Genomic DNA, 25,930 nt, shown 5'->3' on the forward strand with positions numbered 1-25,930 from the left:
GAGCATGTTGCTGATTTTTTTTTGAACTGCTGCTTACCGAGCAGGTGGTGTGGAGGCCAAAGCTCAATGGGTTAGCCTTTGAGACCATTGAGCAACAAAGCGTTTCCTGGCTGCAGAGGCCCTTTGAGGTGACAGAGATTCATGGAGTGGTGAGAAAGATGGTCAAAGGAAAGGATGGGGGGTTTTTTCTAGTAATACCGGGCTATGTATAGGGAATGGTCAGAGGATTAGTTTTGGCATGATGTGTGGATGGGAGACACAGCTCTTAAGGTTACCTACCCTACTATTTTCAGAATTGCACGGGAAAAAGAAGCGATGGTGGCTAACCTAACTTGCGGGGATCTACACATGATTGGAACATCAATCTCACTAGGGAGGCTCATGACTAGGAGGTGTGTGCTGGTGCAATGTTTTAACTTACAACATAATATTTCTCCTGCTGTTATAGATGAAGACAAGTTGGTCTGGAGTCCTTCTAAGAAAGGGAGATTTTCGGTGTTTTATGAGACACTCACAGCCCAACCTTCACCCAACTTTCTGTGGAAGAGCATATGGAGGAGTAAAGCACCTCCCAAGGCTGCGTTCTTTGTTTGGACATCAACCCTTGGGAAGATTATAACCATTGATAACTTAAGAAGGCGTGGTTTGGTAATTATGGATTGGTGTTGTATGTGCAAAAATAGTGGGGAAACAGTGGACTATTTACTCTTACATTGTGAGTTTGCCCGGGATACGTGGCATTTTTTATTTAGCAGAATGGGGCTAGTATGGACAAGGTCAGGAAGGGTAGTTGAATTACTTGCAAGTTGGAGAGGGATCTCAGAGACAGCCCATATTGCATCAATGTGGAAGATGACCCCCATTTGTATTCTTTGGTGTATCTGTACTGAAAGAAATGATAGACATTTTGAGGATCATGAATGCTTTGTAGAAGAGTTTAGGAGTTTTTTATGGAAGACTTTATTTATGTGGGCCATTGTTTTAGAGTTTAATGGTCTCAGCTTCCATGATTTTCTTGTAATAGTTTTTAGTTCTTAAAGTGGTGTTTTCACATGTATACTTCCGGTGTACCTAGCTTACACCTATCTTTATAGTAATAAAATTTCTTATTAATTATCCAAAAAAATAAAAAAGAAAGATGGTCAAAGACATAGCACCTGGTCTAGAAGAATTTTCTACGGGCTTCTTCCAACCATGTCAGGATGTGTTCGGCCTAGTTTGGGTACTGAGAATACCTTAGATATTCTCAGAATATCTTACTACTATTTATTATTTTATTATTACTTTTCACTTACTATTTACTACTATTTACTAGTATTTCAATATTCTATCATTAATTTTTCATTACCTTTTCTACTATTCACATAATACCTGAGAATACCTCACTACCAAAACGCAATCTAATGATGGTTTTCTAGGAATCCTTCTCGTTTGGGAAGTTTGAGAGAAGTCTCAATTCCACTTTTATTGTGCTTATTCCCAAGAAAGTTGGGGCTTCGGATGTTAAGGATTATCAGCCTATCAATCTTGTGAATAGGCTTTATAAGATTATTTTCAAGGTGTTTGCAAACCGCCTAGGGGAGGTCTCGGGGTGAATTATTACGAGACCCCAGAATGCTTTTGTAAGGGGATGGCAAATATTGAATTCAATACTCATAGCCAATGAATGTTTAGATAGTAGATTAAAATCTGTGGACCTGGGTATCTTATGCAAGTTGGATATGGAGAAGGCTTATGATCATGTTAATTGGGACTTTCTACTATACTTGCTTTGGAGGTGTGGATTTGGGGAGAGGTGTTACTCTTGGATTCGGTGCTGCATTGTTAAAACTTTATTCCTATGGGCTAAAGTTGTAGATTTCAATAGCTAGACTTTCATGATTCTCTTGTTTCCATTTCGTCCTCCTAATTAGGTGTTACCTCTTGTGTACCCCCTGTGTACTTGGGCTATGCCTATTCTCATTAATACAATCATTTACTCATCAAAAACAAATTCTAGTCATAGAGCTAGATGTTTTTTGGGGTTTAATTTAATGGTTCCAGTTGTTGGTTGTGGCATCTAGCAAAATTGGTCTAGTTGAAAGACTATGATTTTGTTTGTCATAATGATTACATTTTTTTTCCATTTGTGCAATATATTAGTATTATCCATATGAAGTTGCATTCATTTTAAAATTTGTGTTGATGATGTATTCCAGGCTGTGAACCAATTATGTAGTCACTTTGAAGCCTATAGGGATGTTCCAAAGATCACGGAGCTCAGGGAGAAGTTCAAAAATATCAGAAAAATTCTCAAGTCGCATGTATTTTCGGATTTCTCCGGGTAAGTTTTTGCCATATTTAAAAACCACTATACATACCACTAAAGTGCGAATTTTCTGAGTAATTTCTTCCTTGTCATTTGACTATGTTTCTAAGATTTTTGAAAAAGGGACAGCAATTTAATCTTTATCTACTCAACAAACTATTGATGAAGGTGGATTTTCACCCGGGGTAACGGGTGGATTTTCACCCGTTAAACCCTACTGACCCAGTGGATCTAATGACCGGTCTGGGTGGTGGGTTACCCTGTCACACTGCCCTAACAGAATTATTTCCCAAAGCTTCTTCTTTTTAACTGTTGTTTAGAACTGCTAAGGGTTGGCTCAAGTGCTAAGGACCTTGATATTGGGGATATACTCCCCCCGGTCAAAGGTTCAAATCTTGGGTGTGAACAATTTCTAGGGGCCACATCCCATCGATGAAAAGCTGATGATTTATGTGATCTATGTGATGTGGGCATGTTACATGAGTCCGGGGTTTTATTGGGTAAAAGAAATGTTGCGTTTGCATGGTCTCCTTAAGGTCATTTCATTCCTTTAGACATATCTAGAGAACTTAAGACATAGACTGGTATAATTTGTTTGGCATTGCCGAAATTGATATTCCATAAAAGTTGTCAATGCAAGAAAGCATTGCTAGTTCATTTTCAAGTCCATGGACATCTACCACAGTTGGGATTAGCTTAGTAATAAAGATCACCTTGTGAGGTTTGGAGGTTAAGAGATCATGGGTTCAGTTACATTGCCAACTATGCTTATGAGATGAGGATCATGCTGTCTAGTGCCTTGGTGAAAATGCAATGCACAAACGCATACCTTATTGAAGTAAAGCACACATTTCCTGTTTGCATCTCAGCTTAGGTACTGGAAAAGAAACAGAAGAAACTAATCTACTGCAGCAGTTATCTGATGCTTGCTTGGTTGTTGATGCTTTGGAGCCATCTGTGAGGGAAGAGTTAGTAAACAATTTTTGCAGCCGGGAACTTACTTCGTATGAACAAATTTTTGATGGAGCCGGTATGTGGAACTTCCTACTTTTCTTCTGATTTTGCAAAAGAAAAAAAATGAAATAAATTAAAAGATCAGTTCAGATGACATTGAATTTGAACCTGCCTTTTGTACTATCATTAGAACTGGCCAAGTTGGACAAAACGGAAAGGAGATATGCATGGATCAAGCGTCGAATGAGAACAAATGAGGAAATATGGAAGATCTTTCCTCCTTCATGGCATGTTCCTTATCGTCTCTGTATCCAGTTCTGTAAGAAAACGAGGTATGCTATCTAGCGGTCTTTTGACATTGGCATGAAAACTAAATGCTTCGTGCACTATAAGTATTTACTTATAAGGTTTTTACTGGTAATGCAGTGTGCATCTTTCTGCATTTCATTGTTCCTTTTTATTGTTAAACATTTTGCTTTCTGTATAACTAGGACCCCTGTTATTCCAGTTTAATATCCAGTGTGCATCTTTCTGGATGGCAAGTACCCCTTTTTCTTCCATGTTACATTTCCTTTTTAATCTTGAAAAAACAAAGAAAGGCTGAAGATTAGATAGGGCATGATTGGATGCTTAAGGTATCTCAAATTTTTTTGAATAGTAGTGAAATGGTTTGAATGAAGATGTTTTATTGGGTTTTGGGAAATGAGAGAAAAAGTTGAATAAAAATATGTTTTAAATTAAGTATTGTATTGGAGTTTATGAAAGTGAATAGATAAAGTTAAAAAGTTGTTTGAAGACACTTTGTTAATATTATTTTTGTTTTGAAGTCTGTAAAGGTTGTATTGATTTTTGTGTTTGAGTAATCAATAGGTAATGATTAGATGAAAAGTTTAAAAATTTGAAATAGAGAAGTATTTTGTGTTTCAGTAATATTTGGGAATGAAGTTATGAGAAATTTTGAGAATTTTGGGATGTTTGGTGTTACTCAAACATGCCCTCGTTTACTTTCATGCTGTTAAGATATTAACCACTTCAAGGTTTTTCAGGGGTTGCCATATAAGAATTCTATTCCAGGTTAATTTTGTGCAATGCCTTAGATTGTGAGGTATGGTTTTGTGTTTCCAGGAAACAACTCGAGGAGATCCTTGATAATCTGAAAGAAAAACCTGATGTTGGGACGTTATTGTTGGTGAGCCATGTTTTTAGCCAAGTTTTGATGGACATTTGATGACCTATTTGGCTTGGATTTTGTGTTTTTTGATTTATTGAGTAATAAGTTATTCCATCTAACTGTGGGTTTATTGACTATTTATTTTAAATTATTTTAATCTTCTTTTATCCTTAGACACCAAATACTATGTTGTGCCGAAAAGAAAACAGGCTTAAATAAATTTTCTAGGTTTAATCCTCTTTAAAATCCAACTTAAAGATCTCTCTGCTTCTTTACTATCAACTGGAAGACATCAACAAAAGTGCCTTTAGTGGCACTATTTCATAATTTTCACGCGGGCATGAGAAGTGAAATAGGTGTACGACTGTATTATCTTTGGTTCAATTCAAATCGATTAATGCATTTAAATTTATAGACGTGACATTTTAACTAACTAGGTACAGATCACTCTAATGTGTATAAGGAAGTTCTTTATTGCCAAGCACTACCTTATTTCCCTTGAAGCAGTGCTACTTGAGGCATCTCTTGGTTTATAGGTTTTTTATGCAATATTCCCGCTGATCTCTCTTCCACCGATTAACAATATAGCTCATTCCTTGAAAAAGTTTAACGAGATACAACAGTGTGTGGGGATTACATGCGGAGGATTTGAGGATCAATTCACTGCACTACTCACTACAATAGAGGCGGTCACGTACTTGGAATAAAATCAAGATCTAAGAAGAGCAGAGAGTTAAAGCGTCTTACTTGGGCAATCAACTATGACGCTAAAGGAGGTAGTCCAAGTCGAGAGAAGATTAGAGGGAAGATAGAACCAATTGTATATTTCTAGTAGGCTCCTTTCGAGTTTACAAGTATTGAGGAGTGTGTTCGGGAATTTACAGCGGCTTAGTGTATGGGCAAAACTTGGTTTGGTGGGATAGGCATTGGTGCACTGGTGGTGGTTTGGTGAGAGCTCAAGGGTAGGCACGTTGTAACGTGCCAATGGAAGGCCCAAGCCACATGGCTTATACTCTAAAATGACTAGTCAATGATATAATTGGAGCCTCTTTGGAACATTATAAAGAGCAAAAACTTCTCATTCCCAAGCATTGTGGGATCTTATATACCACCTACCCTTGGCATTTATCATAATGGGGTATCACACACGTCTTTGGGCTTCAGCTTTGTTAGGATCTTTTTTCTTGATGGGCTTAATGTTCTTTTTTTCCTTGTACCTTTTCTGCACCCCAACTAGGTGTTTTCTCTTGTATATATCCAGTGTACTTGGCTACGCCTATTAGTATTAATAAATTTTTACATATAAAAAAAGGTTTTTGATGCAATATTTATAAGCTGGTTGGCAAAAAAACACAATTTATTTTGGAATGAAACTCAAGAAAGACCATAGGTGGACTCTTATTCTAAAAAAAGGTTTTTATCGGCCCATCCATTGGTTTAACTAGGCCAACCAATCACAATGGCATGGCAACTACCTTAGATGTTCAACTGCACATTTTAGTTTGATAGCAAAGAATATACTTTAGATTAATGAGGTTATTTTGTGAGGTGTTTGTGTAACACTCTAGTCTCCCATTGGGAAAAGGAATAACTAACATAGAGTTAGTTATAGGTCATGGATGCTAAATCTCACATTGCCTACTTATTAGGTGAAACAAGGTTTTATGGCCGATTATAGAGAAACTTTAAGTTGACTAGTCTTTTTGTCTAGCGTTTCCTTGTGGTTGTTATATACTGTATCAGAGCTATGTACTAAGGCCTACCATGTGATACTGGAGCATTGTATGAGATGGCCACAACAGGGACACTAGGAAATTAAGAGGAGTTTGTTACACCCTTGTCTCACTCCCGTCCCATTTTGGGAGTAACTCACATTGAGTTAGTTATAAAAGTAGTCATGAGTCCTAAGTCCCATATTGATTGCTTACTAGGTAAAACCGGGCTTTAAAAGTGATTAAGTAAACTTAAAAGTGGCTAGTCTTTTTGAAATTATAGTGCATATGTAGCTAGCGCTTTCCTTGGATTGTTACATATTGTATCAGACCAACCTAGTAAGGGAAGTGATGTGATACTAAAACTTTGTATAACATGCTGACGAGGGCATCGTAAATTTAAGAGATGGAGTTTTTAATACCCTTGTCTCACATTGCGAAAAGGAATAACACACTTATAGTAAGTTATGAGTGTTAGTACCCATAAAGAAAAATGGTAGTCATGAGTGTTAAGTATCAAATTGGCTATTTATGAGGGGAAACTTGGCTTGATATCATATTTGATGACCTTTGAATGCATGGGTCAATTTGAAGCTTCCTTAGAATTACTTATAAAGCTCACTTTCGCATAGTTAGTAGCCATTGTGAGAATCAGAACTCATGATTACCTTGATAAGTTAATCTGTGATGGTCATTTTCCAAATGTGAGATTAGGGTGTTGCAACTTGTGCGTGAACTTATTTGGGATGAATACACTTAAAATGACGCAAGTAGCTATTGAGTTACTCTAACACTAACCTTGAAACTTCTGAGTACTTCCCTATGTAGCAATTTTTTATTGTAAAAACATTTTGCTATGGTGGTATTTCAAAAGAGCTTAAGCTTGATTTTTAAGATTAAGGTGGAACCCCATTCCCCTCTCTCACCCTTTTGTTCTTGCCTTTTTATCCTCTTGATCTTCAAGACTCATTCTATCTTCAAGTTTTCTTCAATTTACTGTCCACCAGTTATTTGTGCACCTTAAAAAATCTCAAACATTTCAAACACAGTGCTGTGAAAATTGAATTGAGAGCTTAGAACGAGGTGTTTGGCAATGTGGGGAGCCAAAAAGGCTCCGCCTTTGCAAACCTTGAATTCATTTAAGAGGGGAGGGTTAGTTGATGAAGAGAAACTGGGGAAGGTTTTCACTAGAAATGAGGTGGAAGACTTGCCTTTATGAAAGAGATTTGTTGGAGACAAAAAACGAAGGGTCTTGCAGTTGAGGGAAAGAGATAGATGTATAAATTTTGTCCACCAGGCGGCTAATTCGCACGGTGGAAGACTTGCCTTTATGAAAGAGATTTGTTGGAGACAAAAAACGAAGGGTCTTGCAGTTGAGGGAAAGAGATAGATGTATAAATTTTGTCCACCAGGCGGCTAATTCGCACCAGTGAAGCAAGTTTCTATACTTATTGAATGTGAGTGGCACCAGAAATATCCATCCACCAAGAGATTAGTGATCACATAGTACAGTTTTACAAGAGACTATTCAGAAGAGTTCAGTGGGAGACCCAAGTTGGATGGCTTGGTGTTCGAGGTGTTGGGAGCAGAAGAGGAAAATTGGCTAGAAAAACCTATTGAGAAAAGTGAAGTACAGGATGTCGTAAAAGCAATGAATGGATATAAATCCCCAGGACCCGATGGAGGGAACAAATGAGCCCTCTTTGTTTGATGTGGTGCATATGGAGGGAACAAAATGACTGAAGTTTTGAAGATAGCAAAAAAAATGTGGAAGACCTTCTAGGCTTTCTTTTTCAATTTACTTTACATTGGATGACAGCCAGCCTATGCCACTTAGCGTTCACTTCATGATTTTCTTAATTTATTTTCATTCTCTACTTAGGCGTATTTGTTTTAGATACCCTGTTTTGCTCCAATAATGCTGTATCTTTTTTGGTCACTAATAAAACTTATTTATTAGAAAAAGGGGGACATAATATATTTACTTAGAGAAAATAAGGTTCCAATTTTCGAAACTAACCTCTTTAATTTAAACCCAATTAAAGCAAATAGAAAAGAGGCAATGACTTTTGTAATAAAGTAAACAGTAACTTAGGAAAAGTAGTGAAGTTGTGGCCATTGACTTTGTGGCACAGAGCTAGTAGCTTTCTTGCCGAACACCCTACATTTCTTCTTTCCAATTATTTATTATATTGAAATTACCCAAATCACTTACCAAAAAATTATACCCAAATTAGGTTTTGTTTCTACTCTCCGTGTCTGCCTAGATTCTTTTTAGTGCACCACTTCGGTGGGGTCGTAGAAACCAAGGTTCTACATCACTTTGTTTAACATGATTGCTATAACAGTGAATATTAGATGAAATATTCATTATATAGTTGGTATGTTGTGTCCTGCCTCATGACCAATATATTTATGTATGCCTGCTTTTTCTTCTTCCATTAATGTATCACTTGCTTGGAGGCTTTTTTAGGCGCTACAACGAACTCTGGAATTCGAGGATGAATTGGCTGAGAAATTTGGGGGAGGCACTCGAAGCAGGGAGAATGGTAGCGAGATTGAGGAAATTGGTGAAAATACTAGTCAAAGTGTTTCAGATATTCGAAAGAAGTATGAGAAGAAGCTTGCTGCACATCAAGGAAGTGGGACTGAAGTACGCATATAAATTGCTTGCCATTGTTTGGTAAAATTTGTGTAAGATTTTGTCACCCACTGTTCCATTTGTTCTCTTTGACAGGAAAAGGATGAAAATAAAGATTTGTCTGCACCTGGAGCTGGGGTATATCATCTGTTTATGGTTGTTCTTGCATATAATTTATTGATGGTATAAACAATTCTATATAGCTGCGAAATATTTAAAATCTCCAAATGTACATGCCACAGTAGGCAGGAATGCCTGTATATTGGATATTCACCTCTTTGGTATGTCTGCCTTGTCAACTGGATATTATTTGTCATTTCCATAGAAAAGTTTTTATTCGATTACTGATAGAATTTTCCGTCAAACCACTTTTATTCCAAGTTATGCATGATATTTAGTCGTTTTAGTCCTCCAGTTACAACTTATAAAAAAAAAAAGTCCTCCAGTTACAAAGCTGTGGTAATTTCATTGGTTAAGTGCTTCGATGTATGATGCTGAAATTTGTAGTTGTTGGCATTTGTCATGAAAAGGGCTTTTATATGTGATATTGCTTTTGAACAATAGAGATTGTGTGAGTGAGATCTAGGTTGGGTCTTTTACATGAAATTTGCTATTATAACCCTGCTGTTCTTTTTTGGGATATCTTTGTAGGTCTTCTTATAAGGGACTTTGGTTGAGATGAGCGGTGGCAGATCTAGAAATTTATCTTTCGGGGTGAATTATTATTAAAATGTTAAAAATATTTATATATATTTTCATAATGTATATTGTAATATATAAAATACATAATATTATAAACATAACTAGGATTATTAATAATATATGATCTATCATAATTCCAAGATAGGTAAGAGTTTTCCTTCTTTAACAATAAATAAATGTATAAATGTATCATTAACTAGAAGGAAAAATGTTTGAAGGAATGTACAAAAGCAAAGTCATGCATAAAAAAGATAAATTCTAAAATAATAAGAAAAAAAGAGACCTAAAGAATAATACAAAATGATTACATGCTATGAGTTTTTTGAATATATAAATTTTTACTTTTAGATTCTAGAGCCAAAACTTGAAGTTTTTAAGAACAATTCAAATTTTATTAAGATTTGGACCTATATTATGAATTCTTAAAAAAAAAAAAAAATTCTATATATTTTTAAACTTTTGTACAAAATAATAAGATTATTATAATTTTTTGGATAGTTGATTTTTTTTTTTAACTTTTGAAGGTGAACAATAATTTTTTTTATAAATTTTTAAAGTGTAGTGAAAAAAATAATATTTTTTTTCAGAACTTTTGGGGAGCATTGGACCTACCCCCTCACCCAAAATGTTAAAAACAATCCATAATTCGAGACGATAGTTTGTCTTCCTTCTGGCTTTTACTTGTAGAAATAAACATAGCTTCTGAGAATTATCTGCACTATTTGATTTGGCAGTTCAATTTCCGTGGAATCATTTCATCTAGCTTTGAAATTCACTTAACGGTTTACATAGAATTGGAAGAGAAGACATTGATGGAGAATCTTGAGAAACTTATTCAGGTAGTTGACCGCGTTATTTTTTTACTACATTGTTTGTACTTTTTATATGTCATTATAGTAATTCTTTTTTGTGCATTTTTTTAGGAGGAAACATGGGACATCGAGGAAGGAAGTCAGAATAACGTTTTAGGTAGTAGCATGCAGGTAAGAAAGGAGACATTTTTCTGTTATTATGAGAAATATGGAATCTGCCCAGGATTTGGATCGTCTATAAAATGTTTTTCCCTTGATAACTCTGTTGTCTGCTGAAAGCTTGACAAACTATAATTACTGTCTTTTTTTTTAACAGTAATAAATTCATTGAACATAGAAAAAATATTGTTCCGATCATACTTATAAAAAAAATATTTTATTCCAATCTTAGGAGTTAAAGATCCATCTTATTGGCTGAGACAAGTTTTGTTCTCTGATTACTAGCAGCGGGATGGGGATTCATAACTTTGAGGTATTCAAGAAGGCTCTCCTAGGGAAGTGGTTGCCGTCCTATAATTATGAGAGGGAAGCCTTATGGTAGGTTGTGATAGATTACAAGTATGGAGGTGCTAGGGTGTACTTGTGCTATGCCTATTTCAGTATTAATAAAAATATCTTTCTACTTATAAAAAAATTATGGCGGTGCTAGGGGTGGTGTTTTAATGAGGTCCGAGGGACATATAAAGTGGGGTCATTGAAAAATATCCAGAGAGGTTGGGGAGCTTTTCTAGCCATACCAGATTGGTGGTGGGTGATGTCTTCGGGATTAGTTTTTGATGTGATATATGGTGTGGTGATATGGCCCTTAAGGATGCTTATCGTACAGCTTCAAGATTGCATAGGAGCATGAGGCCCCAGTGGCTGAATTAAGGGAAATTCTTTTGGCTTGCAACAGTAGAATGTCAGCTTTATTAGGGAGGCTCGTGACTGGGAAGTTCGTGTTTTCACAAAATTTTCAATTTGTTGCACTCATTTGGGGTAGGCAATGAAGAGTTGGACAAGATAATTTGGATTCCTCCTAGCAAGGAAAATTCTCCTTATGCTCCTTCTATGGCACTCACACTACTCAGGGCAGCAACCACTTCCCTCGGAAGATTCTCTGAGGAAGGTGCTCCTTAAGGTCACGATTTTTGTCTGGACGGCTTCCTCAGGGAAGATTCTGCCACAGACAATCTAAGGACAATTATTATTATTGACTGGTGTTATATATGCAAAAATGGTGGTGAAACAGTGGATCACTGACTCCATGCTGAGATTGCCAGGGCCTTGTGGGATGATTTTTTCAGTAGAGTCAAGTTAGCATGGGTCATGCTTGGAAAGGTGGTAGATCTTCTAGCTAGTTGGAAAGGTCTATCACACATATTGCAGCAGTGTGGAAGATGGCACCCATTTCCCTTCTGTGGAGCATTTAGAGGGAAAGAAATGACTGGAACTTTAGGATCGGGAGCATTCTCTTGAAGATCTTAAAAGTTTCTTCTTTAAGACTTTATTTATGGGCTATAGCTACAGATTTTAATGTTATTAGTTTCCATGATTTCCTTGTATCTATTTATAGTTCTTAATTAGGTGCATTATTTGTAAAAGTGTACTTGGGCTATGCCTATTTTCGTATTAATAAAATTTATTTTACTTAAAAATGAAAAAGTAGCAGTTCTGCAACAAAACTCGAAAAGCATGCCATCCAAATCTGATTTGAGCAGTGTTCTAGGCAGCCTTCATTGTAATTTTCCTAGGACTTCTTTTTTTAATCAACGCTGTAAGAGCTAGGTGAAATGTTGGTATAGAGTCTGGTACTTAACTTGTTCTTTTGATTTGTTTATTTGCTTAATAAACAAAGAGTAAATGCCGGCATTTCTGGTGGTAATTATCTGTAGTTCAAACCCCAAGTGGTGAAGGCCTTGGTCTTGGGATATCACTCCCTTCAAGATCCAAGGTTCAACACCTCATGGGTGCAAACAATCCTTTGGGGTCACACCTCCTGGTGAAAAGCCAGCAATTTAACCAGTTCCGTGTAGGGAAACTCCTGAGGGTACAGTGCACAGGACCGGGGTTTACTTTGTAGGGGTGAGTCTGTAGTTCAATTACTGCAATTATAGGGCTTCATTGTGACGCCCCGACTCCCACGTATAGGGACGCGAGAATCGTGACATCGGGATGATGACAACATGGGTCACGCATCCCAACTTAATGTGCCCAAGTGTGTGCAACATGCAAAAGTGCACAACAAAAGTCGCAGCGGATAATATAATAAGTCAACTAAGTACTAGAAATTTAAATACAAGTATCCAAAATAATTTACCTTTAAAAAGTTATACAGTCATCTTAAATATATTACAAAAGATAAATACAAAAAAGAGTAGGATAATAAATCTTGATTCACGAGACTAATCCCAGATCGCTCTTCCAACGGAGCCAAAGCCTAAGGCTCGCCATCCTTATCTGCATCAAAATCTGCGATACAATAAAACGGTACTGCAGGTAAGTAATAATCCAAACAACCCTCGAGATAAAAACGCATTAAAGCAACCAGCTAACAAATCCCAAAACCTCATTTTTCCCGAAAACGAGTACTTTTCCAACACACGCTAAAAATCTCATTTTTAGCCAAAACATATAATCCAACATTTTACCAGAAAATGATTTACACAAAACTCAACAATTTATCGGACACTGTAGGTGGGAATCACAGGCGAGACTATACCACCATCCCTGCTTACCACCATCCCAACCGCGTGCACCGTAGGCAGAAATCACAGGCGGGACACAACCACCATCCCTACCGCGTGCACCGTAGGTGGGAATCACAGGCGGGACTCTACCACCATCCCTGCTTACCACCATCCGTACAGTTCCTTTCCACATAATGAATACATATGAGAGCACTGTAGGCGGAAATCACAGGCGGGACTATACCACCATCTTTGCTTACTACCATCCCTACCGCATGCACCGTAGGGACACAACCACCATCCCTACCGCGTGCACCGTAGGCGGGAATCGCAGGCGGGACTCTACCACCATCCCTACAATCTCTTTCCCTTTTTCTCAAACCAGTCAATCCAAACATTTCAAACATACCCAAAATCATTTCTCACATGAAAATCCAGTTTTCAAATAAACACGTGAGCATGCATGCAATCATGCGAAAACCCAGTTTTCAGTTACAAACATGAACATGCGTGCAATTGCAATGAACACAACACGACAACAATAACCAACAACCAACAATTTCAACACAATCCAATCACACAAACAACTTCATTCTCTAATCCATCCGACCCCCGTACTCCTCGGACTCAGTCTGGCAAAACCAATCAATAATTCAATAGTGTAATGAGTTAGTGCAAAAATACATTTAAATCACAAGAGTTATTTGGAAAATACCTACAGCGCTATATAGCAATTTCCGGAGGATCACGGAAGTGCAAGAAGCGGCAACACAGCAACAGAACAGTGTCAAATACACTGTGGCCGTGGGTCTCAAAAATCCACTTTTGAACGGGTGCAAACGGAGACCCGAGATTGATAGGGTAGGGCTTAGGGAGGTCGGTGAAGCTAGTGGTGGTGGTGGTTGGCCGTGGGTGGCAGCGCAATAGGCGGTTGAAGACCAAAAAGCCCAAAACGGAAATGGGGTTGGTTATGCTTCACCAGTGACGGATCGGAGTTGGGGTTGGGTCCAATAGGTTGCTAAGAGGTCGAGGATGATGTGGTGAGAAGATGGTGGCCGGAGGTGGCGTGACGGCGGCGCGCGAGCGCAAGAGGTGTCGCGGCTTGAGTGGGCTCGTGGTGGCTAACGGCTGCGCGGCTGGGGCTGGAAACGAAGGGGTGGCGTCGCCGGTGGCTGGGGGAGCTGGGGAGCCGGGTGGTGTCGATCACCGCCGGTGCACGGCGGCAGGCTGGGGAGGAGAAGGATCGGACGGAGAGAGAGAGAGAGAGAGAGGCTGGGTCGCGTGGGAGAAAACCAGAAGGAGAAAAGAAAAGAAAGGAAGAAAAAGAAAAATGAAGAAAAGAAAGAGGAAAAAGAAAAAAATGAGGGAAAGAAATGAGGTCCAATCCTCATATCTTGGGTCACAAAAATGATCAAACAGAAACGATATTAAAACCACAAGTAAAATAAAATAATTCAAACGTAATGATTAAACTGAAAATAAATAATTAAACCCAACAATAAGTTAATTTAATTTGAGAAGAAATTTAAACGCATAACAATAATTAATTATAAGAAAGCACTTCAAAATGATTTTTACAAAATTAAAATCATAAAAATAAACTCACTAAAATCCAACCAATCTTAAAACAAGAGAATAAATTTTTGAATAAATAAACATAATCCTTCAGTAAAAATACACTAAAATACGGGGTGTTACATTTATGGTCGGCATGTTAATGGATAGCTTCATTCATTGAATTTTGGATTGTTAAAATAAGCAATGTAAAGCTCCTGGGTTGGTCCTTGTATTTTTTCAGGAGAATATGTAGACTCGATTGCTAAGATTACATAATTCCTTTTGTTTGGCCTGCATCCATATAAGACTGTTCTGTTTGTAATTTCCTTTTTCTTGCATTTTTTTAGTCTACCTTTATTATGTTTTGTAGTTGTTTCTTATAATCAAGAGGAGCTTAAAGAGATGCAGCGCTCTAACAAAGAATCAGACGTTATTTAATTTGTTCAAGGTGAATTCTTGAAATCCATTTTCTTTTATCCTTTTCTGTTATGTACTCTATCGCAATGAGGTTAATGATTTGCATTTTTATATTGAGTTGTTCTCTGTGAATTGGTTATTCTGTTTTTGCCACGTATGCGAGGAATACAGTGAGGGGTGAGAAGAGGGTGCATGTGTAGGGTGCATTACGTGGTTTCTATAGGAAATAATGTTGAGCCCCTTTCCCCTGTAGGTGTTTCAAAGAATTCTCAAAGCATATGCAACAAAACTTTTTGCAAGACTGCCTAGGGGTGGAACAGGGATAGTTGCAGCAGCCACGGGTATGGATGGACAAATAAAGGTATTAGCTGACCATGTTTATTTTCATGTTTGCTTTGAGCATTGTTTATTCTGTACAAGATACTAATTTTGGCTTTGTCACCTTGTGAATGTTTTGAGCAGACTTCTGACAGGGATGAAAGGGTGATTTGTTATATTGTGAATTCAGCAGAATATTGTCATAAAACGGTTGGTTTCTAAATTCATGGTATTTGGTGTTGGTTGTTGACTTTCAGCTTGATCTATGACTGTTGGAAGACAGGATGAAAGAGTCTATATTGCAGCATTCAGATACATGACACATTTAAATTATGGAAAAAAACAAAAGGCTGAGATGGTTTCATGTTGATCTCTGCTTTCAAATTCTTCATTTATTAAGGAGCTTAATTAGCTATTTGGTTACTCATCCTGTTATTTCTATTTTTGAAAAGTTATATGTTTTAAATTTTAGTTAAAAGTAATGCCTGATAGAGTCCTAGGGTGTGCAAGCCACACCCCCTTTGAAAAAGTGGGGTCTACCATGAAAAAGTTTGTTTTTCATGTGGGTCTCATAGTTCCCCTACTTTTTTCAAAGGGAGTGTGTGGGGCTTGCTTACTCTAGGAATGTATAAATCAGTTCCCTTTAGTTAAAGCCTTGCCAGATTAATGAAGTGCAACAAAAACTATTTTCTGCGCTAATACTAATTAGATGTTATTGATATCTATTTCAGTTTACCTAAAGGTTAATGATATCTCTTGTCCATACAACATAAATTGGTTATAATTACAAGTTTGTAAACCCACGCAACGATCCTCTTGAGCACATATGTGTATGATATATCCTCCAAAGATTAGAAACCACATGGACTGGATATGGTGGTACTTAATTGTATACGTTTCCATATATTACTATCATAGTTTTTAGCTCAAAATGAATACTGATTTGCAGTCTTAAAAACTTGGGATTTTTTTGACAGTCTGGTGAATTGGCAGAAAGTGTATCAAAAATTATCGAGACTCAATTAGCGGAGGGAGTGGATATGTCAGAAGTGCAGGTATTGACTACCACTTTAATAATGCCATGGTTAGTCTTCTCTTCATTTCTAGGGGAGTAATGATATTATGCAGGATGAGTTTTCGGCAGTGATCACAAAAGCTTTAGTAACCCTAGTGCATGGCCTTGAAAGTAAATTTGATGCTGAAATGGCTGCCATGACACGTGTCCCATGGGGTACCCTTGAAAGTGTTGGTGACCAATCAGAGTGAGCACATATATTTGAAATTTTTAACCATAAGTTCTAGGTGCCTGACACAACTTTCCACAGTTGATCACATGTACCTTCTTGCAGGTATGTTAATGGCATAAATATGATCCTTACTAGTAGCATTCCTGTACTTGGAAGCCTTCTTTCACCTGTTTACTTCCAGTTCTTCTTGGACAAGGTGATTCTAAAGTGGATGATGTTATCTTAGGTTTTGCTTCTCAACATAGATCTTGGTCTGAGGTTCAAGAATCTTGCATATGGGTTTGTTATTTATTTGGATTCATTTTCTATTACTAATCCCTTATGAATATTTATTTGCATTTATTTGTCTCTAATCTCTTGATCTTAGAATATATTTAGGTGTTCTTTTGTATACTTCCTGTGTACACGGGCTATGCCTATTTCATTGGTATCAATAAATTTACTCTTACTTATAAAAAAAGAAAAATGAATATTGTTTACTAATATAAAAGAGGCTTTTGCATATTTGAATGGCTAACGCTAGACTATTTATGCTCAATTAAATATTCGTGTGGTTATTGTTCTTTCAAAGATCATGCCTCCGTACTTGCCCAAAAAATATTACCCCTCCATAGGATTTGGGCATCCTTATCTGTGCAAAATCTAGTTAACTTCTAAATTTTTGAAGTAGTTAGTGACATACTAAGATTCTTTCAAAGAATCTCGCTTTCAAGTTTTATTCAGCTAAATATCCTAATTTCTTTCTCATTCTACGCAGCTCGCATCTTCTCTTGGTCCTCGCTTTTATGCAAACATTTTCAAATGCAAGCACATATCAGAAACTGGAGCCCAACAAGTATTGACGTTTTTCGTTGTTTATTTTTATTCCTTTCTAGATTAACTTTTTTGGCATCAAGAAAGGAATTGTTTGAATTAGTGTAAAGGTTTATATCTTTTGGCTTGTGGGATACTTAGTAAGGATCCTCTTTAGTCTTGAAAGCTATGGCACTTTTTATGTCATGCCGAGGGTGTATGGTGTTTACAGCACATTGAAATGACTCAATAGTTAATATAAATGCCTTGCATCTAATGTTCTCAGGCTTAGACCTAATTCAAGATAAGATGCAACATCTACGGTAAAAGAAAATCCCTGGAAAATTATGTATATAACCATGCACATTGATGAACAGTATAGAAATACAAGTCACTCTATAGTCAATGTTTGTCAAATTTGTAGATGTGTATCCTTGCCATTTATACATGTGATTACTCTAGACCATCCTTCTAATTGTTTTTTCCTTGAATGTAATCTTTCTGGTTGATTTGCCATAAATAAATTGTTTGATGCTTTTGCAGATGCTATTGGACACTCAAGCAGTAAAGACAATTCTTCTAGACATTCCTTCACTTGGCCGACAAGTGAGTTACTGATTTGAAAAAGATACATGTTATCTTTAATTGATGCCTCTTTCCTTAGAATTAACTGTAACGGGTGGCTTGTAGTTTGATGAGAAAGCTTATGTTTATTACAATCTACTTTCTCTTTTCTTCTTTTCCGAAATAAACATTATATCTGTATATGTTTACTTTTTTTGAGTGAGAAGTGTTTAGTTGATTTCAGACACAAAAACTCCTATCGCATATATTACCCTTGATTGATATTCCAATTTAAGTTTGCTTTGATTATATCCATTACAACATTCAACTTTTGTGGACAACATATGGTATTCCACATTTTTTTCATAAGTAATCAACAAAGTGTCATTAATTGAAAACAATAAGCATAGAATAAAGAAATCACAACAGTGGTGGTTGCCACCCATCAGGCCACCACGTGCAGCCCAGATCTGACCGCCAATGGTGTCAAACACCACCGACAGCCCAATCTGGGCTGCCATTGGTCTATATTGAGCTGCCCTTGGAGGCCGGGCAGAAACATGTTACCCAAACATGCGTAGTCTGTTAAAATGTATCGCAACTGTCTAAAGGAACTACTTTAAGTTCATCCATTGCGGCCCACAATCTTGAAAGCTTTCATCATTCCTTTTCCTCCAAATGCTCCACAGTAGACACATGGGAGCCATCTTCCATATTGCTTCAACTTGTGGATTGCTTGGAGGTCCTCCAACTTGCTAGAAAATCCACCAAACTTCTAGGCATTACCCATTCAAATCCCACTGTAGCAAAGAAGCCGTTCCATAAGTTCCTAACAATGGGGTAGCAAATAATTTACCATTTTTCCCTTCTTGCACATGTAGCACTCATCCATCATAATGATCCTATGTTTTATTAGATTATCTACAGTGAGGATCTTCTCTAAGGAAGCTATCCAAAAAAAATATGAAACTACTTTCAGGGGCGCCTTTGTCTTCTAAATGTTCCTCCAGGAAAATGCATAGTTCCTTGGATTGTTAGAACGTGTTGAATGATCGAACAGAGAACCTTCCTTTTTTACTTATGCAGAGTGCAGTAAGGTAAAGAACTATGTGATGTATCCGCTTTCCAATCTTGTCTACACTACCTACGGTAAGGTAGTCGATATAATTCAAGAAGCTGAACTCTACCTTGGTGCTAGGTTGGCCTTTTCTTAAACATTAGAGGCCTAGTGTTGCACTTCTCATTCCAAGATTTTGTGCACTTGTGTATGGGCAGGAACTAAATAGTACAGAATGATTTGTAAGATGCTATTCAGTAGGAAACCTGGCCTCTGATTAAGTGGCTTTGTGATCAAGCATGTGTTGCTGACTGGAGACGGAGAAAGTTTGATATTTTTCACGTGATTAGGATTTAGAATTTATAGTTTCTGAATGTTATAATAATAAGTGGACAAGGAAAAGGCATCGCCTGCCATCTGTAAACGATTTGAAGCGCTTCATTTGCTATATTAGCATCACGCTATTGAATGAATTTCCCATGATTTATATGACATGATTATTTGTAGGGGCTTATAGTGGTCTCTGATTGCATAAAACAAACCTCTTTCACATCATTTTCTTCCTTTCTGAAACAGACAACTGGTGCTGCTAGCTATTCAAAATTTGTGAGCCGTGAAATGAGCAAAGCTGAAGCACTTTTGAAGGTTTTTGATCATATTTTGTCTACATTTTGCTAAGTTTGGTTTTATTTTCTTATCATAATTATACTAAAAAAATCTTACTCAAGTTTACATGTATTTTTATTATTCAGGTTATACTGTCCCCATTTGATTCGGTGGCGGATACATATCGAGCATTGCTACCAGAGGGCACACCAATGGAGTTTCAACGAATTTTGGAGCTTAAGGTTTTGGTCTATTCTTGCTGTTTGATATAGGGTTTAGTCATACTGTAGACTGTAGTTACTGCATGATCGGTTAAACGTCAAGCTCAAAAACATTGGATGGATATAGATCAAGACTGTGAGATGTGACTCGATAAATCTACTAATGGACTGGTGAAAATGTTGAGGTTTTCTGAAGCATTGAGTCTAAGATAAATGAAAGTCACTATTCAAACCCGTTTTCAACACTTGAAATTGTGTGCCCCATTATCTGCTAATGATGCTGGATAGGCACCTTGGATACGATGTCTGATAAATTTTCGTATGTCAGTCTTCTTTTTAGCTCTCACTAACCACAAGACATCTAGCATTGCCACTCCAGAGAAGGGGTGCCTTTGAAACGTTCATTATAGCTGCCCAACAGAATTGTGTCATGGGTTTGTCCATTATTCCTACGTGTCTTCTGAATAATTGAGCAAGTTAATCATGGATAATGAATCTTGGCATCTTATGAATTACATGAAAGAACATATGCTTTCACTGTTAAGTGCATAGTTTGACTTCTTGATTATATTTCGACTCAGGCATGACACTAACAGGCTACTTCCTACTATTTCAACAAAGGTTCCTTGGGAAGATGCATTAGAATTTGGTGTTCAAAAATCATGTTCAATCTTGACTGCATGTTGTTGTTGTTGGTGGGGGTTCCTAGTTTCCTAGTGTCTTTAGGGGCGCAATAAATTAGACCTCCTATGATGCTTCAATTATTGCATGTACATGGTTACAGAATGACTAAATGAAAAATATAGGAGGGGCTGTAAAACGTTCAACTGTTACCAAAACATGATTTATTGTTTAGTTATTTTCCTCCTTAGCCGATCACTGTATCAGTGTATCTCCCAGATGGGAAAATGTTTGGCTAATCCAATCTTTCATGGATTCGATTTATATCTTGTATTTGTTCTTTCTTTTATGAAAAAAAAAATATATATATATATCATTTTTATTGTTAGGAACGCTACAAGAGATAAATTATTGCAGTTGGTGCATGGATCTACCAAACAGATTTTCTTATGCTAGATGGCAATTTTGTTGCTAAAGTTGCAGTACATGTTTTACGCATTCCCTTGGTCCACTTAAGTATTTTTTCAAGATGCTTACTTAAATCTTTAGTCGCTTTTCTTCTTATTTGATTTTATCTTTATTTTTTTATCCGGATCATTAGAAGTTTATTAGAGGTAGCTTTGCCGGATCATGGTGTTCCATCAGATGGATAGTAGATGTATTAGTTAAGAGTAGCTAATATGTATTTGATGTGATGGTGGAGTTATATTAAACTGTTAAACCTTGAGGATGGTAATCTGTAGTAACGATCAATGTCTATTGGCCAAAAATATTTTGAACTTTCCAGAAGTGTTAGGTGATGGAGTTAAAGGTGTTTTTATTGTTGGCTAATACTGTGCTTTCCATGTGCAGGGTCTAAAAAAAGCTGATCAGCAAAGTGTACTAGATGACTTCAACAAACATGGGCCAGGGATCACACAACCCTCTATCATGCCATCAGTAGTACCAGCGGCAGCTCCTGTGATACCCAGTCCGGCTTCAATCGGACTAGTTGCTTCCCGAGAGGATGTGTTAACCAGAGCAGCTGCACTTGGAAGAGGTGCTGCTACAACAGGATTCAAGAGGTTCCTTGCTTTAACAGAGGCTGCAAAAGATCGCAAAGATGGGCCCTTTAGAAAGCTCTTTAATCCATGACCGCATTTGAATCCCAATTTTACATGTAGTTTTGGTACTGGTGTCATTGCTTAAAAATACACCCCACAGTCCCCGCGCGCGGGGTGGGGGGTCGGTGAGGGATTAGTTTCTCAATGGTTCATGTGAGGGGTTAAAACAGAAATGATATGGACACGGGCCCCTAATTTGAACAGTTTTTTTACTGTTCGCATTATCTATAAAGCTATTGTTCATGTGAGGGGTTCGTGTAAAGACTGTGTCCCTAACATTACTTTTCAGTTACGATAGACAGATGAAACTAAGAGACAGATCATAAAGATGGGAAATTATTTTAGAAAATAAACCTAGCATAATAACAATAATAATTATAATAATTACAACGACAATAACAATAATAAATGGGGCAGCTGTTGCTGCCATCTGGGTAGCAAATTTCACTATATGCATTGTAGAATCCGCCCAGCCCTATTAAACCCATACAATCCCATTTTACACTAACGCTCTCACTATTTCTTCTCTCTCTTCTTGACCCACCAGCCCCTCCCCACATTTTCCCTGCTCTTTTTTCAATTTTCGCACCTCCCAAAAAGAATCTTTATATCCCAAATTACAAGCCTCCTAGCCATTTATTTTGTGTTTAATGCTTTAAAGCATGAAAACATGATGTATATAATGATAGCAAGCAAAATCTTGAAAAATGACCATGGATGTTTTGCCCATTGCCTATGTAAAGCGAGGGTTAAGGCATCCATGTGCGTAAAGACAACTTCTAAGCATGGATCTAGGTCTCGTTTATTTACACAAACCATTTCATTTAATCATTATAACTTTTTCAAACTTTCAAATAATATACAATAAACAATTCAATTTTTTTTTAAATTTTAAAATAAAAATAATATTAAGATATTATATTCTAATGCATGAGTTTTGAAGAATTGAAGCAAATATGACAGTCACAATCTGAGTTTCGGGTATTACATGTATATCGAGGCTAATGCATTCATGTGCGACTGGTATATTAGCTTGAATCTTATAGTATAAAGGTTGGAATCTTATATAGTACTAGATGTTTCAACCATCACATGAAAGAAGGTTAGGGATTATTAAATCAGCATTCATGTACCTTTTAATGTTTGTAGCATGAGCTTGACCTTCAATGCCATGCATGTATAGAAATCTTGTTTAGGATTGAAAAGATGAAGAAATAATTAAAAGGTTTAGACATTGAGCATTTCGGCCATGTCTCGGTTAACATGATCTTGGACTCGCATGTATATAAAACGATTTCTAGAGCTGTAAGTTTCAACTATGCATGTCCAACTAAGAATAAATGCACAAAAATTATAAAATCTATCTAATAGGTTTCGGCCAAACCATGTAATTTGGAGTTCTAAGGCTTGATCATTCATGCGTGTGTTCAATTGTAGTTGAAACATGAATCTAAGTAAGGAATTGAATAAGTAATGAACATGCAAGACTTCTATCAAGCATGCATCTAGATTAGATAATGGTCTTTGGAAAAATAAAGGTTGGGGGTTGAATGTGACAATGTTCATGAATAAATAAGTCAACGTCTAAAATCTCATGTGATTTATACATGTTAAAAAGTTTATGAATAGGAATCGTGCAATTACACTATGAGGAAATCACGGCACCACAACTGGACAGCAAATCTTATGTCGTCAAAGAGTGAAAGAAATGAGGAGACAAATAAAAGAAAATATATAGATGAAAATGAAAGAGATAGACACTTTAAGATTATAATATAACCTATCATAGGGACTTTCGTTAATCTTTTAGACTTTCATTAAGCTTTTATTAATTTTCATTCAATTCTCTTCCATTCCTTACAATTTATGAGAGAATAAGACAAATGAGATTATGAGAGAATGGACATTTCCATTTACCTTGTAAAACCTCGTTCCTCCAAGGCTTGTAAAGTTAGAGGAACTGGATGATATGCTTTGTGCCAGGTATAAAAAATTCCATAAATAAAACTTTCACACGATAACCTAGAAAATAAATCTCTTAATCCAAGCATTTGTTCAATAGCGCATTTAAAATATAATGGTCTAACATGTGTTACGCATTGTAAAAGCATAAATCATTTAAATGTAAAGAAAAATCTAAATCCTCTCTCTCAAAGACTAGGAGAAGTTTGGATTCAAAATTCACCTCAACTCATCTCATCTCATCATTATATCTTTCTCAAATTCCCACACAAAATATAATAAACAATTCAACTTTTTTAAATCCCAAAACAACTTTTCCAAATTTCCACACCAAATATAATAAATAATTCAACTTTTATTCTACTATTCACAAACCATCTCAACCCATCTCAACTCATCTCTGAATCCAAATCTCTCCTAAGTCTCATTGTCAATGTCACCCTCCTGGAAATCATCCTCGAGCCTTCCTCACCTGGGGTGGGAAAATATTTAAAAACAAATAATATAAGTCGAATACTCAATAAGAACCACATCATATAGTAAACGTAATTATAAACACATGGTTTTCATTTAACTTAAACATTCTTAAGAAAAATTACCTTTAAGCATCCTTAAGCATTAATCTTAAAGCCTTAAGAAGTATTCTTTTACCTCAACCATAGAAGCATAAGCATTTATTTGACCTCAATCATAAATCATTTGTTACCTTAACCTTATCCTCAATGGTCGTTTACACACTATTAACCCCCATGTGTTAGGGTTGGTGACCTTTGCGATCAATGGTTTTAGCGTGGAATAGAACCGAACTTAAGAATGGGTAATCATTAGGTGCACCTCTAATTATGCATTCTAGCATTTCCATTCATCCCAACATCATGTTACCATCCTCAACTTAGCGTGGAATAGAACCGAACTTAAGAATGGGTAATCATTAGGTGCACCTCCAATTATGAATTCTAGCGTTTCCATTCATTCCAACCTCATGTTACCATACTCAACCTCATATGGCCATTTCATTAACCTCATTAAACACATGCAATCATACCATTCATTTTCTTTTCTTCACATTAACATTGCCTTACCTTTCATTCTTTAAAATAAACAATCATATAATATAATACTTAGTCACATCAATCATGCAATTCTAAATCATAAAGCATCTTTGATCATACATAGAGTTCATAAAAACGGATAACAATGGAGAGCTCATAAATACATATTTACCTTTCTAAAACATTTACAACATAGATATACTTTTGGAAAAAGAAACTTTATAGTTTACTATAAAATTATGTGTAAAGAAGGTACTCCATCGAACTCAATGTCTAGAACATTCATTGGATGTATGGTTGAGGGTCATGGTGCCATGACGATGGTGTTACTGGTGGATGGCATTGTGCTCGGCATATGTGTGAGTGCTCATGTATTTAGTGGTTCAACACATGGCATGTTGTGAGTGGGTGTGAGGGAAAAGTAAGAAAAATTGCCTATGGCAGTGGAGTGGCACACGGCATGGAAAGGCTAGGTTGTGGTGGCTAAATGAGTGACTTGTAGTGAGTGCAAGGGTGCGACACAAATCTTGGGAGGCAAAGTGTATGTGCCGACTTCTAGGGTTCTATAAATAGGGTTTTGTGGGGAGTAAGTCCAAGTGGGATGAGCTGCTAGTGTTATGATTTAGTGGGGAATCTGAATAGGCTTGGGGTCTTGGACATCCTAAGGTGTTCGACTTGATGCAGCCCGAAATCTACAAGGATGAATACAAATGGATTTGGTAGATTTTGATGAAAACAAATGAAACAAAACAAAGATAGATAGCTTGCCAAGTCAGGTCGCCATGTTAGCATACCACATCGTAAAGTGTTGAGAAACTTAATGGGTAAATATTTGGAAGAATAGTTCGATGATATACTAATTTACAGCAAAAGCCAAGATCAATATTTGGAGCACTCAATCAATGTATTCAAGGTCCTCCAAGAGAATCAACTGTTTGTGAACCTTAAGAAGTACACATTCATGATTAACTGAGTTGTTTTCTTAGGATATGTTGTGAGTACATATGGGATGCATATGGATGAAGACAAGGTGAAGGCTATTCTTGAGTGGCCTATACCCAAGATCAATGGCTTTGGCTCTTTTTATAGGATGTTCATCTGCAATTTTAGCACCATCATTGCTCCAATGATAGAAGTGGTGAAAAAGGAGTTCCATTGGACAAAAATGGCTGCAATAAGTTTTGACTTACTCAAGTCCAAGCTAGTTGAGGCTTCAATGTTAATCCTCCCCAACTTTTCCAAGCCTTTTCAAGTAGAATGTGGTGCTTTAGATGCTAGCATTGGAGCTGTGTTAATGCAAGAGAAGAGGACAATGGAGTATTTTAATGAGAAACTCAATGATGCAAGGTAGAAGTACTCAACTTATAACAATGAGTTATATGCCATTGTGCAAGCACTTCGACATTGGGAGCAGTATTTGTTTGGAGTCAAATTCATCCTCTAC

At 36.8% G+C, this 25,930-nt stretch overlaps 1 protein-coding gene across 1 annotated transcript in view; it reads left to right on the top strand.

Annotated features, from left to right (window-relative positions):
• Positions 1 to 21,720, top strand: part of LOC121267498 (vacuolar protein sorting-associated protein 53 A) — a 30,291-nt gene extending 8,571 nt beyond the window's left edge. Inside the window, exons 6-24 of the mRNA XM_041171386.1 lie at positions 2,199 to 2,323; positions 3,178 to 3,338; positions 3,453 to 3,594; positions 4,388 to 4,451; positions 8,619 to 8,798; positions 8,883 to 8,924; positions 10,223 to 10,327; positions 10,412 to 10,471; positions 14,897 to 14,974; positions 15,197 to 15,304; positions 15,406 to 15,471; positions 16,239 to 16,316; positions 16,390 to 16,523; positions 16,611 to 16,704; positions 17,266 to 17,343; positions 17,844 to 17,906; positions 19,498 to 19,566; positions 19,674 to 19,769; positions 21,222 to 21,720. Coding sequence (XP_041027320.1) covers positions 2,199 to 2,323; positions 3,178 to 3,338; positions 3,453 to 3,594; positions 4,388 to 4,451; positions 8,619 to 8,798; positions 8,883 to 8,924; positions 10,223 to 10,327; positions 10,412 to 10,471; positions 14,897 to 14,974; positions 15,197 to 15,304; positions 15,406 to 15,471; positions 16,239 to 16,316; positions 16,390 to 16,523; positions 16,611 to 16,704; positions 17,266 to 17,343; positions 17,844 to 17,906; positions 19,498 to 19,566; positions 19,674 to 19,769; positions 21,222 to 21,503 — 2,025 coding nt within the window. The 3' untranslated portion in view covers positions 21,504 to 21,720. The remainder of the gene's footprint in view (positions 1 to 2,198; positions 2,324 to 3,177; positions 3,339 to 3,452; positions 3,595 to 4,387; positions 4,452 to 8,618; positions 8,799 to 8,882; positions 8,925 to 10,222; positions 10,328 to 10,411; positions 10,472 to 14,896; positions 14,975 to 15,196; positions 15,305 to 15,405; positions 15,472 to 16,238; positions 16,317 to 16,389; positions 16,524 to 16,610; positions 16,705 to 17,265; positions 17,344 to 17,843; positions 17,907 to 19,497; positions 19,567 to 19,673; positions 19,770 to 21,221) is intronic.
• Positions 21,721 to 25,930: the final 4,210 nt, after the last annotated feature.

This window comes from Juglans microcarpa x Juglans regia, chromosome 5S (assembly GCF_004785595.1).
Source record: "Juglans microcarpa x Juglans regia isolate MS1-56 chromosome 5S, Jm3101_v1.0, whole genome shotgun sequence".
NCBI lineage: Eukaryota > Viridiplantae > Streptophyta > Magnoliopsida > Fagales > Juglandaceae > Juglans > Juglans microcarpa x Juglans regia.